Source organism: Heptranchias perlo, chromosome 7 (genome assembly GCF_035084215.1).
Source record: "Heptranchias perlo isolate sHepPer1 chromosome 7, sHepPer1.hap1, whole genome shotgun sequence".
Lineage (NCBI taxonomy): Eukaryota > Metazoa > Chordata > Chondrichthyes > Hexanchiformes > Hexanchidae > Heptranchias > Heptranchias perlo.
Genome location: NC_090331.1, coordinates 53,778,662 through 53,792,802, shown reverse-complemented (window position 1 = coordinate 53,792,802; position 14,141 = coordinate 53,778,662). Strand labels below are relative to the sequence as shown.

At 42.5% G+C, this 14,141-nt stretch overlaps 2 protein-coding genes across 3 annotated transcripts in view; both read left to right on the top strand.

Annotated features, from left to right (window-relative positions):
• Window positions 1-4,873, top strand: part of chrna1 (cholinergic receptor, nicotinic, alpha 1 (muscle)) — a 44,445-nt gene extending 39,572 nt beyond the window's left edge. The window contains exons 8-9 of the mRNA XM_067986802.1: window positions 459-698; window positions 4,283-4,873. Coding sequence (XP_067842903.1) covers window positions 459-698; window positions 4,283-4,414 — 372 coding nt within the window. The 3' untranslated portion in view covers window positions 4,415-4,873. The remainder of the gene's footprint in view (window positions 1-458; window positions 699-4,282) is intronic.
• A 7,809-nt stretch (window positions 4,874-12,682) lies between these two features.
• The window catches only part of LOC137323723 (WAS/WASL-interacting protein family member 1-like), an 84,076-nt gene continuing 82,617 nt past the window's right edge, over window positions 12,683-14,141 (top strand). For both annotated transcript variants that reach the window (XM_067987578.1, XM_067987579.1), the window contains exon 1: window positions 12,683-12,931. The gene's annotated coding sequence lies outside the window, so the exon portion shown is untranslated. The remainder of the gene's footprint in view (window positions 12,932-14,141) is intronic.

Here is a 14,141-nt window from a genome sequence, read left to right as displayed (position 1 = left end):
TCCCTTTATGAAGTTGCCACATTCTTTCTCAGTAATCACCCTACAACTTCCCCTGAACTCGTCATTCCTCGGACATTGATGTTTTGTGCATCTCCCCTCCCTTCACCCTACCATTGGCAGCCGTGTCTTCAGTCACCTCGGCCCATGCTCTGGAATTCTCTCTTTAAACCCTCCACCTCTGGCCCATCCTCTCCTCTTTTAAGACACTTCTTAAAGCCCACTTTTTCAACCAATCGTTTGGTCACTCCTGATATCTCCTTTTGTGGCTTGGTGTCCATTTTTTCCTCAAAATTCTTGTGAAGCACCTGGTGATGTTTTTCCTACATTAAAGGCACTGTATAAATTGCAAGTTGTTGTAGAAAAATTGCTTCAGTGGTTGTAACTTAGTATATTTTCTAAGGACCGTTCCATAAATAACTAGATATGGATTTTCTACTGTGCCACTTTTTTTTTTACAGATTTTTATTGATACTATACCCAATGTCATGTTTTTCTCAACGATGAAACGGCCAGCTAAAGAGAAGCAAGAGAAAAGGATATTTACTGAGGACATTGATATCTCTGACATTTCTGGAAAACAAGCGTCAGGAAGCATCACTTTCCAAACTCCTCTAATGAAAAACCCAGATGTCAAAAGTGCCATTGAGGGAGTCAAATACATTGCAGAGCACATGAAGTCTGATCAGGAATCAAACAATGTAGGCATTTTGCATTCTTTATTTCTATTTTACTTTACATTTATAATGGTTGCATAGCCTTTGTCCAGTTCTAAAATTTTGTAATACATTGAGAATGATTCTTGATTTTGAGTTTTGTTTGCAACGTATTTGAAGCTCACAGTGCTTTTCTCTTTAGTTGGTTTCCAGCAAGCACTATATGCCAGATGTCAAGAGGCCGCTAAAACAGAGCCGAACAAATTTTTAATTTTTATTTTTATGGAGTCAGGCTGCTCCTGGACCTACAAGAAAACCCACCACTGGCCCATTCAAGTCCCCCATGGGATTACCGCCTCCCCCCCTCCTGCCCACCCAGGCCCAATCTACACGGGAACCGACGAATTTCCCACTCACCCCAAACGGGGATAGACTGCAATTCACCAGCGGCACTTAAATGAGGCTCGAGCCCAAATATGGTTTGGGCCTCCCGAAGCTGGTTTTGGGTGGGTGACACGGCCGCTCTGCAGACTTTGCTCCTATTTCAGGCAAAAGTCCATTCCCCCACTTAACTTTTTTTTTAAAAACTTTGTTGATTGAAAACTAATTCTGTTTCCCTCTTCCTCTCCCAATTATCTTACATCTTGTCCTGAATGTGGTGACTCATGCTGCGGTGCAGTTTCACAGGCACCTATACTCCTCTGGAACCTCGTCCAAAGGCCATTCTTTATGATTGCCTGTGGGTGACAAGACTGTGGGGATAGCACAGCCAAGCATAATTCTGTCTACCACATGCACACACTGGGTCACTGGATATTAGCCCAGAGACAATGAAGCTAACTGTAGCATCCCCACTATTGCTTTGGCTAAAGTTAGCTAATTCAGCACAGCCAAGGATTGAACCGAGAGTTTGTTAGTCCCTTTGGCCCACTATCACATCATGTGGTATATTTAGTCATTCAACCATTGGGAGAACCCTACAGATACTGTTTTGAAATAAACCTCGTGCTTTGCATGCTGTTATAGATCCTTCTGTAAGCAACCAATTTACAATTTGAAGAACATTTTGATAGCAGGAAACTGTCTTTCCAGATGGATTTTAGATACATTTAACATCTTAAGAGTGATGGAATATTAATATCAGATTATTTGGTTTAGATCTTTGATACTTTTCAAATAGAAAGACGTAGATTTTTATAGCGTAGAAGGAGGCTATTCAGCCCACCGTGTCCGTGTCGGCTCTTTGCTGAGCAATCCAGTAAATAGTGAAATAAAAACACAAAATGTTGGAGAAGCTCAGCAAGTCAGGCAGCATCTGTTGAGAAAGAAACAGGATTAAAATTTCAGGTCGATGACCCTTTGTCAGAACTGGAAGAAGTTGAAGGTTAAACAGTTTTTAAGCAAGTACAGAGCCAGGGAAAGGGGGGGAGGGGAGGAAGGGGAAGGGAGGAAAGAACAAAAGGGAAGGTCTGTGACAGGGTGGAGGGCAGGAGTGATTAAGTGACAATAGGGATGATGGTGCAATGCAAGGAGGGTGGTAATGGGACAAGTAAAGAAACAAAAGATGGTTGTAGAGGAGCTGTAAATGGCAACATCAGAACCATTACCAGCACTTGTTGTCCTAAATAGTGTTCGCGTACAGTCTACAAACATCATTAAATTGTTTGTAATCCAAACCCCATACTTAATTCCATAATACAAAACTGACTCTTATTTACACAAAATTAACCTGGGGAATGAAAATGTCACACTGGTCAGCAGCAAGTATTGTTCTGAGATTGGGACTACTGTACACTGCTGAGGCAAAGTAGAGTAGCAGATGCTTTGCTCCCCAAATGCTGGTAACCCGGGAGTGCTTGATTCCAGCACTAGGGGTGTGAAATAGCTTTCTGCAGTACTTTCTGTCATCACCTCCTCCTCAAAAAACCCACCCTTGACCCTTCTGTCCTTGCAAACTACCGCCCCCATCTCCAACCTCCCTTTCCTCTCCAAAGTCCTTGAACGTGTTGTCACCTCCCAAATCCATGTCCATCTTTCCCGCAACTTCATGTTTGAACCTCTCCAATCAGGTTTCCATCCCTGCCACAGTACTGAAACCGCCCTATTCAAACTCACAAATGACATCCTACGTGACTGTGACTGTGGTAAACTGCCCCTCCTCATCCTTCTCAACCTGTCTGCAGCCTATGACACAGTTGACTACACCATCCTCCTCCAACACCTCTCCTCTGTTGACCAGCTGAGTGAGACTGCACTCACCTGGTTCCAATCTTATCTTCCAGTCGTAGCCAGAGGATCTCCTCCAATGGTTCCTCTTCCCGCTCCTGCACCGTTACCTTTGGAGTCCCCCAAGAATCTATCCTTGGCCCCCTCCTATTTCTCATTTACATGCTGCCCCTTGGCGACATCATCCAAAAACACTTCGTCAGGTTCCACATGTACACCGACGACACCCAGCTCTGCCTCACCACCACCTCTCTCGACCCCTCCACTACCTCTGTGCAGTCAGGCTGCTTGTCCGACATCCAGTACTGGACGAGCAGAAATTTCCTACAATTAAACATTGGGAAGATCAAAGCCATTGTCTTGAGCCCCCACCACAAACTCCGTTCCGTAGCCACTGATTCCGTCCCCTTCCCTGTCCACTATCTGAGGCTGAACCAGACTGTTCGCAACTTCAGAGTTCTATTTGACCCTGAGCTGAGCTTCTGACCCCATATCCGCCCCATCACAAAAACCGCCTACTTCAACCTCTGTAATATCGCCCATCTCTGCCCCTACCTCAGCCCATTGGCTGCTGAAACCCTCATCCATGCCTTTGTTACCTCTAGACTCGACTATTCCAATGCTCTCCTGGCTGGCCTCCCATCTTCCACCCTCCATAAACTTGAGCTCATCCAAAACTCTGCTGCCCGTATCCTAACTCACACCAAGTCCTGATCACCCATCATCCCTATGCTCGCTAACCTACATTGGCTCCCGGTCCCCATATTCCTCAATTTTAAAATTCTCATCCTCGTGTTCAAATCTGTCCATGGCCTTGCCCCTCCCTATTTCTGTAACTTCCTCTAGCCTTACAACACTCCGAGAAATCTTCATTCCTCCAATTCTGGCCTCTTGTGCATCCTGACTTCCTTCGCCCCACAATTGGTGACTGTGTCCTAGGACTGTCTAGTCCCTAAGGTTTGGAATTCCCTCCCTAAACCTCTCTGTCTCTTGACCTTTCTCTTCTCTTTTAAGAAAATCCTTAAAACCTATCTCTTTGACTAAGCTTTTGGTCACCTGTCCTAATATCTCTTCTTTGGCTCAGTGCCAATTTTTATTTGGTCTGATAATGCTCCCATGAAGCAACTTGGGATGTTTCATTACGTTAAAGATGCTATATAAATACAAGTTGTTGTTCGTATCCTTTGCCTTGAGCAGCACAAGAATTCCCAAGAAATAAAATGCAGTGGTGCTAACGTCCAGTTTGCATCAAATAAAATTGTTTTTTTTTTGCTTCATGGAGTTCAATATTTCCTACAGCATTAATAGCAGTGGAAATCGTGGGAAAAGGAATCAGCTCACGAAAGTCTTAATATGGCTGCTGATGAGTAATAACATTGATTTACTTTTTGTTTCAATACCAGGCTGCAGAAGAATGGAAATTTGTTGCAATGGTGCTTGATCACATTCTGTTGGGAGTCTTCATGCTGGTTTGTATTATTGGTACCCTGAGTGTGTTTGCTGGCCGTCTCATTGAACTGAATCAGCAGGGCTGAACCTTCATAATGAACAGATTAGCAGAGATCAGACAATACATTACTGGTAATGGAGATGGGCATTTCTCCATTGAAAGGATGAATAGGTTTACTGTTGTAATTGTAGTCTGTTTTACAAAATATATAGTTTGCTTTGTTTTACGCTGAATTACATGTAGCGAATTTGAATATATAAAAAACATGATTAAATCAGATTAGTAAACAACATTAATGTAAAATCACCTGAAACATGAAATAAGTGGGACATTTCTTTTAGTACATTACAGAAAACATTAAAACTATGTTTAAAGAATTAGATTTGTGGTCATTTGAAATTTGATAGAAATTGAACAATATAGACTAAGATTATCTCATCCATGCTTTTATGTCTAAAGATTGCGTTATTGTACATTTAGATATGTAGTCCTACTGTATAATTTTACATGTGTTTTACAGATTGTTAACAAATGGATACATGGTTCTGGATTAAAACAAAATTTTGTATTTATGGCTCAGTTTATTGCAGATACAGCTGAACTATTTGAAGATCAATTTCAATTTGTCAAAGAACAAAGTGATCGTAAAAAAAAATTGAAAATAGATTTTTAAAAGGTCATCGAGCATAAGATTCTACCAGAGTGTTATCTTAAGATTTCCCATGAAATCTTAACAGTATAACCCTTAATTATTAAAATTTCCATTGACATTGTGTCAGCTTTCATAATGAACCAAAACTGATAACCAAATCCGTAAGTAAACAAGTAAAACATTTTTTCTAAAATATGGATTAAGTAAGGCATTAACTCAGACTATTCCTTTTACACTGACCAAAAATAGAATTATGTAGTGCTGAATTTTTGACGCTGGGGGGTGGGAATCGCTTTAGGCCAATTTTTGGGACTGAAATGGAACGCACGCCAGAACCAAGAGGCCTGTGGCCAGCCCGAAATTGCGCCTCAGGCCTCATTAACATTGGTTGGACGAGGTGCCGGCACCTGTCGCACCTCCACAGCCAACTCGTCCATTTTAAAACTATGAATTTTGAGCTGCTTGCCTCGCTGGCAGCAGCCTGAAGGTAAGTGCCGGGAGTGGAAGTGGAGCGGCAATGGTTGGGGGGGAGGGGGGGTGGAGTTGAGGGGGCACTCCTGCTCGCCCTGGCTCCACAGGAACTTTTTTTAAAATTTAGACTCACCTCACTTACATATGTAAGTAGTCTAACGCCTGTTTTAGGCATGCGCCAGGGATACCTGAAAAATGGCCCGACCAAATAACAGGTTGAACATTTTTCAGGCACTCTTTGGACACATAACGTTGGTCCCTGCAATTGGCCCTCGTTATAACTGTTTTACGCCTGTAAAATGGGCGCAATGAGGTCCAGTGTCTACCCCTGGATGTGGCAAGTTATTATATGAGTACTACGCTGTGAAATATTTATGATGCATGCTAGAGCTATCCACTGGGGAAAAAAGGCGTCTTCAAGAGCTTGACTCCACTTACTGAGAAATGAAATGGAAAACAATAGACATTTGGGCATAAACTATCATGGGACTAAAAGATGAAAAAGGGATCTTAAATTTCCTTGCATTTAACACATGGGGAGTAATTTTAAATGAAAACCGACAGGATCAGATCCACTGCCAGTTTTACATCCCGCCCAATTTTACTTTCTGTGGAAACGAGCGGGCGATCCAATTCTGTCAGTTTCCTGCTGGGTGGGTTAGGTTACAATTACCCCCGTGTACTTAAATTGAACTGGGTTTGATTGAACTTACTGGACTTTAAATGGATATCATTGTATCATAAATTGCATGACATCCAGTAATTAGTTTTGTGCTTTTCAAAGGAAAAGACTTAACAGCCAAAATTCTGGAGTCCCTGTTTTGCCGCTGAAAGAGTTGCGGGGTGCGACTTCCAGCTGCCTGCAGTCATGGATTGGGTCGTGAGCCCATTCAGACGGGTGTATCACACCTGTAAGGGCACATCAGTGCTGCCTGCCCAAATCCATTGAGAGGAATGGAGAGAGACACGCAGCCCCTGCAATAGAAGCCATAACTTAAGTAATCGATCCTTTCCAGGATTGATTACCTTACTTCTGCCAATGTCTGGGGCCTTTTCTGGGCTCACAACTGGACTCACACCACTCCTCAGCTGGTATGAATTCTGCTGAGGCCTTTTATGGGTGAAATTCCCAGGGTGGTCCAGGAATTCCACCTGATATGCCCTCTTAAAGCAGGGGTATGGGCAGAAGGTCTGCCCATGCCTGCCCCCCTCCTACTTTTACTGGAAAAAGACAGGAGCTAAAAAACAGGGCAGAATCCAGGCACAGTCTGGTTCCACCCCATTTTATGGTCTTTTGACCAAGAATTCACCCCATTTGTGCCTTGGCCTGGACTGAAACTTTGGGTACTTCGTCTATGCAAAGTTGACCAGACAACAGTTCCTTCTAAATGAGGCCATAAGATCTTCTTGTGCAATCAGAAGAAATAGTGCAAGCCCGTTATCCCTTTGAAATGAGTGACAATAATTTCAAAATTGAAAAAGAATCAACCAAGAAGTATTAATATACAACATTTTATCACAATTTTAATACTACTGAAAGGTATGTACAACCAATGATATATCATTTGTTTCAAAGCAATTTAAATGATTTTATTTGTGAACAGTATTTAAAAAGTAGTGCTCCAACCTTGTAACTTTTTTCAAACATTTGTCTGCAGTATTTGAGTCTTATCTGCTCTTTGAGAACTCGATAGCTGAGGCAGAGTGAATTTCTTGCTTTTCAATTTAATAAGTATAAATTTAATTGTGCAGAAACATGCATGGAACGTAAAATTGATTATTTACATTAATGAAATTAAATCTACATGGTAACTGATAAATTACATGTTAACTATATAAAAGTAGGGGACAAATAAGCTTATTGAATTCAAAGTGTTTCTCACTCAAACTGGGAGGGAATCATATCATCAGGACCTCTTTTAAACATCACATGCAAAGAGTTCTATTTTGCTTATGTTGAAGTTTTAACTTTTTTTGTTTAAGAACTGTTATTGATGGTGTTATTAAGCTAAAAGGAATTACTGAGCTTGTCTATGAAGGAGCTTAATTAACAATTGTGGAGATCAGTCATACAGCCAGGGATAATTCCACATCAACTGTGTGTGATAAATCAGTCCTTACATTGTTGGGGGTCATGTAACTCTTCCAGCTAAAAAATGCTCCAGTGATGTCATTGACATTCGTAATTTGAAATTGACAGAGCATATTCAGAAATGTGGTACCGACTGCACTCTGTTCTCTTGAGTCGTCCCTCTGCAATTAACAGAACCACAGCAGTAAAAAAATGGAAATCAGCTGTGTGAGTACACTAACTGCAATATTCAAATCAATATCATTGGTAAAGGCTGGAACACAGATACCAATTGAATAAACAATCTATTCTTCATAGACCTTCAAGAAGAAACCAGAAGAGGTTTTCAAGCATGCAATAATTGCACTATCAACCTGGAGAAACCCCTGCCTTGCTGAGGGTCTCAAGGCATCTGTTAGTCCTGTCCTCAATTTGGTACAATGGGGAACTCCTGAGATGCTGTCTGCAAACAGATTCAGAACCTGGCAAAGTAAGGACTGTTAGCTCCCCCGGGAGGGGAAAATCACCACCTTTGAATAGATGGCTGACAAATTTCACTTCATCCAACTTGATCTGTTCCATTAGCTCTAAATCAAGCATTTCCACCAAGACTCAGTAAACTTCCAAAACTTGAATGTGAACCAACTTTCTTAGAGCTACACCTCAACTTCCAAGACACTTACAAATACATATTGGGCCTACATATCACATTCACTTCCATGTTGGGACAGCTCACACATAACCTTAAAACATCAGGTAACAGAAGAAGATTGGAGGGAAGTTTGGAGCCAAACTCTTACAACTGAACAACAAAGGAGGTGGATGTCAAGGAGGTAAAGGAAGTTGATCCTGTGGAAGATAGAAAGCCACACAATGAACTACTCCAGTTAGACATCTCTAATGCTAAGAAAATCCGAGTTAACACTAAAAATATGCTATAGACCACTGGGTCAGCATAAGAAAGAGAACAATTTGCTCTATGAAGTGATAGGAAGGATATGTTAGAACAGGTGTTGGAATGTGTAATTGCAAATAAGATTCAAACACTGAGGCCCTGATATTAATCCCCCCCACCCCCCATCTGGTGGAAACCAGGCAGGAGAGCAGTTAAAATGAGGGCAGTCACTTACCCCGCTTTGATCCTGCTGCCTTCCTGTTGTGTCCCGATTTTAATCTGCTCACCTACAAGAAGGAAGCGGGGTCCTTCTTTAAATAAGCAGGTCGGATCCGATGATGTCATTGGGACCCAATCTGCAATTTTAGTCAGAGGCCTGAGCAAGGGAGCAGTGACGGCTTTCCCATCAGACCAGACCTGTCAGGATGTGGATTGTGGGCCAGAAGAAGCCCAGGCAGGAAAGTTTTAAAATTTAATTTTAGGTTTCCTTTTGGACCAGAAGTGCTCCTCTGGGTCTCACGAGGAACCCTTGAGCCTCTCTCATCCTGGGCTCCACCCTACCCCCCTGATCACCTCCAGAGCCCCCCTCCCCGCCCCACTCAACTGACTACCGGGGAGTGTTCTCATGGTGCTCTGGCTGCGGCCTCCTGCCACCAAATTCCCACCCGCCATCCAAGTAGTTGATCTGGCCAGATTTGAGCGGACTCCAGGAAAATCGATGGAAATGACACCCAGTTTTTATTTTCAGCTGGGCCTCCACTAAAGTTGCCAATTCTGGTTTGACATATTCCTGGAGTTTTGATCATGTGACGTTTGATCACATGGCATTCGATGTGGTCTCCCTCCCTCCCCCAGTTTGATTCTCTCTCCACCCAGTTTGTGTTGCACTCTCCCTCCCTCCCCCAATTTGTGTTTCTCTCTTTTACACCCCCCCCCCCCAGTTTGGGTTGCTCTTGCTCTCCATACTCAGGACTCACAGAGTTTCCGGGTGATTTTCGTTGGCCCTGAAGCTGTCATCTTCACAACTGATAATATTCCGAATAGTGGGGTGACCAGCAGGCCCAGACAACGCAGGTTGGCTGCAAGCCACGGTACTGTGCATGCGTGAGCCATGTATACAAGGACCGTTACTCTGAGTCGCCAGCAACAGTGCTCGGCAGACCAATCGCCCATTCCAGGAGACTCTCGCCCAAAGCGGGAGGGTTGGCAACCCTAGCCTCCACATTCCCGGACTCCCAGGGTTCGCCACCCGCTTGGGGCTCACATACACCGTACCCGCCCCCCTACTTTAAAATTGAGATAGTGGGCTAATTAGCACTTTATTAGTAGTTCAGCATTAAGGTATTTGCAAGTCTGGTCCATTTACCTACAAAAGGGATTCCCACTGTGGAGTTGGGGAGCAATGCTGCTCCTCCTTACTCCACAGGAACAATTTTGAATTTAAAAAAATACAAAACTTACCTTCTGTTGGTGGCCACGGCTTAAGCCCCAGCGGCAGCTGAAGAATCCTGAGCGGAGCAAGCCCAGTTCCTGCACTGCTCGTCAGTATCCAGTTTCGATAAGGGGGCCTATAACAGGCGTTAGGCCCCTCATTTACATATGTAAGAGGCCTAACAGATGTTTTAGGCAGCCGCCAGGGACACCTGAAAAAGGGCCTGCCCCAACATCGAGTCAGACGTCTTTCAGGCGTGTGACGTTGCTCCCTGAAACTGGCCCTTGTTGCGTCCGTTCTATGCCCAGAAAATGGGACGAACGAGTTCTAATTTCTACCCCATTGTCTTTCATTGTCCATTCTTGCTGGGGTTTTTTTCAATGGATTCAATTCTTTTCAGTGACTCCCTTGTCATTTTAAAAAAATTGGTCCCTTTTTCTTGTTGATCATTGCCTATTTTCAATCTTTTTAAAAAAGTATAAAAGTTCCATCTACCACAATGTTCCTATTCTATTTTTAAAAATGGGTACAGTTTAGTTGTCTGTTAGGCTTTAAAATCAATTATTTTAAGTTAGAGGTCATATCACAAGGCCTTTCTTTGCCCTTGACTAGTTGTCACATTTTTCCTTTCCAATTGACCCTGCAATGATTTTTGGTACCTGGAGGTACAGATCACTTTTAACCTGTGCCAACCTTACTGAGTCAATTACCACCCACCACCACCACCATTTTGCAGGCTGTTTGTGAAATTTTTGATGGGATATATGCACAAACTTTAAAATATATATATATAAGGGAGCGCATATATCTGTGTGCAACGTCGTTAAGCGCGAATTTCATTTGCACTGCTCCCTAGTTATGTCTGCCAAAACTCCACCTTGTCCATTAACGTGGCTCCAGCCCCTTTCAAAAGACGACAAAACATGAGTTTACATCAGTTCTGAACGGATGTAAATTTACGCCCAAAATTTGAGGCGCAGCAGGACCCATTGTCACTATTTCTGCAACGATTTTAAATTTTTTTAAAAATACGAAACTTACCTTTTGTTGACCTTTGAGGGGCCTAAAAGAGGTGTTAGGCCCCTCATTTTCACATGTAAGAGGCCTAATGGATATTTTAGGCAGCCGCCAGGGACACCTGAAAAATGGCCTGCTCTGATATAGGGTCAGGCGTCTTTCAGGCGTTTGATATTGCTCCCTGAAATTGGCCCTTAGCGTAATTTTTTAGCGATTTTTAAAAATTTCTCCTTACAGAGACCTCACTGTATTTTTTTATATCTTTGAATGCTTTTTTATGGCATCAAAATCTGTTATATTAAAAAGGGAAAAGCTTCCATAATTGCATTTTCTCAAATATACTGTGCTTATAGAGTCATAGAGTTATACAGCACGGATAGAGGCCCTTCGGCCCATCGTGTCCGCGCCGGCCATCAGCCCTGTCTACTCTAATCCCATATTCCAGCATTTGGTCCGTAGCCTTGTATGCTATGGCATTTCAAGTGCTCATCCAAATGCTTCTTGAATGTTGTGAGGGTTCCTGCCTCCACAACCCTTTCAGACAGTGAGTTCCAGACTCCAACCACCCTCTGGGTGAAAAAGTTCTTTCTCAAATCCCCTCTAAACCTCCCGCCTTTTACCTTGAATCTATGTCCCCTTGTTATAGAACCCTCAACGAAGGGAAAAAGCTCCTTAGTATCCATCCTATCTGTGCCCCTCATAATTTTGTACACCTCAATCATGTCCCCCCTCAGCCTCCTCTGCTCCAAGGAAAACAAACCCAATCTTCCCAGTCTCTGTTAATGTGCAGAAATGATGGTTTGGTGGCTTCAAACTTTAATTTTCATAACATCAATAAGATAAAGTGTTTTAAAGTGGGAAGATTCCTCAGGTCCCAATTGTTTATGCGGAGTTTTGCTTGTTTTACACCAGTTTTTACGTTCCGATGTAGCTAATGAAACTCGTAGGAAATTTCAGCAAGCTGTCGGCAAGTTCAACTTGGAAACCTGTGTAAATTTCAGCGTTAAATCAGAGTGAGGAAATTCCTTGCCAACAGGTCACTGACTTGCCCTCACCTTCTGTTCATAGTGACTCCTTATGCAAATTATTCAAATAGTCTACTGAGTGTTAGGGAATTGTCCCAGGATTCATCCACTCTTAAACCCTCCAGATAAACTGGACTAGAGTGTGCAGATGTAATTCAATCCCATTTTAAAGTCATGCGTTTGCTCCTTATTTTGATTTTCATTATAAATTCCTAGGTCTACATTTATAATGGAAACTGTTTATGTAAACTTGTTATGCTGTAATTACACTATCCCGCCAGTAGAGACATTGCAGTAGCTCCACTGGAGGGGAGAGTAATTACAGCGGGACAAGTTTTATAAAGTCAGATTCTATTATAAATGTGGACATAATTTATAATGAGAAAATTGACAGGAAGTAATGCGAATGTTAAGATTCTTCAGTACACTCATACACAGTAGTTCCTCAGGCAGCCACAGCCACTAATGTTACGTAAATCCGAATACTTATGGAGCACAATTTTAGCTTCAAAAACTACTAATTTTGTGGAATCAGTAACATTTTTGTGAAGTTATCTTGAGTTTTGGTTCCAAGTGGGTTCCCTCCACCCCCCACCCAACTTTGCAAGCTGCTCTTTAGCTGCAACAGGCAGACTTGTCCTCGTGGCGAGCATTCTTGTGGTGAAACAGCCGGAGAGGCTGAGCTCGCGCCCACGCACACGTGCTGCTCCCAAAACATTGCGAAAAATAATAATAATAAAAGAAAAACAAAATAACACGGCGAGTGCAAACAGTGCAGAAGTGGGGAAGGCCGCCTTGAGGCGCCGGCGGCACTTTAATTGCTTTCTGCTCACTTTAAAGTTGCGTTCAGAACCCACCCAGCCAGCTGCAAACATTACATCACTGACACAGCCCAGGGACCCGGATCGACTCCAAGGCAGAACTTTAGGCAATGGCACGGCTCAAGTTTTAACAGAAAATGTCTGGCCCCTCAACTACCCGGGAGGAACGAGCAGAGAGCGCAGAGTAATGCGAAAAGCTGAGCGGCTCCCAGTTGACGGTGAGTAACAATGCGGGTCTGACAGCTGCAATCCTGGGCGCTGTCACTCAACTGGACCGAGCAAACAACTTTCAGCCTCTTGCCATATCCATTCTAGGTGTGGCTTTTCAAACAGCGTCTGCGGAAGACTTCCGCTGTAGATGTAGGCACATCTCATTGAACATTAACAGTTTTTTTTTTCTCCAGTTGCGGTAGTTAGGAGGATTTGTGAGTTTTTTTTGGGGGGGGGGGGGGGGGGGACGTACAACGAACTGGGCAAGGAATGGTTGATGCCCGAGGCTTTAATTATATTATCTGTAGATTGCATCGTTTAATAATAGCTACAGAGATGTTGTAATCAAATTTAGCCAACACGTTTTAGTTCAGTTTTTTTTGAAGGGGAACTGCACTCATTTTAGGTGGTTATATTTTTCATCGTTCCCTTCTCCACTCGTCAATGATAAATGTTTATATTAATTTGGATTTTCCAAATTATAAATTTTGACTTTCAAGTATTGGAGTGGGTAGACCCTTTACTAGACTGCCAAAGAACTTTGATGCATACCTATCACATGAGTGCAATGATTGAATAAGTCCTTTCTTTCCCTTTCAATTTCTCTCTTCACCCCCCCCCCCCCCCAAAAAAAAAAACTAGGATTTGCACTAAAACATGCATTTTAAACCCCTGTCTATATGATTATGGCTCACGGCCAATGTGAATCTTTGCCAGGACACCATCTATTAATTCTGCATAAGCACATTTCATCCTATGCATATGTGTGAACTACATGAAACTTCCCTCAATGCAAAAAAATATATTGCAGAAGTTGAGGGAATACTTTTGCTCTCTCCACTGCTTAAAGGGACAGACTCACTTGAAACTAATCCAGATAGTTTTATTCGATGTGTGATTGCTTAACCTTGAGACAGTTGGTAAGTTCAGATTTGCAGCCTTGTTTGCTAGGCGTTTTTCTTTTACCTTAGGGTGTGTCAGTGTCACAGCACCAGAATATTACAGTAAGGTTAAACAAATGTGGGAAATATTCTTGTTAAAGTAATATTAACCTTGTACTACAAAAAACAAATTTTAAGTAAAATATTTTACTGTATTTACTTTCCCAATTCTCTTTTCCAGTGTCTTGTCATTTTAGCTTTAGTTTTGCTTCATATGTCTCTTTTTAAAAAAAAACATTTTACCATTGATAGTATCGGCTGCCTCACTGTCAGTTTT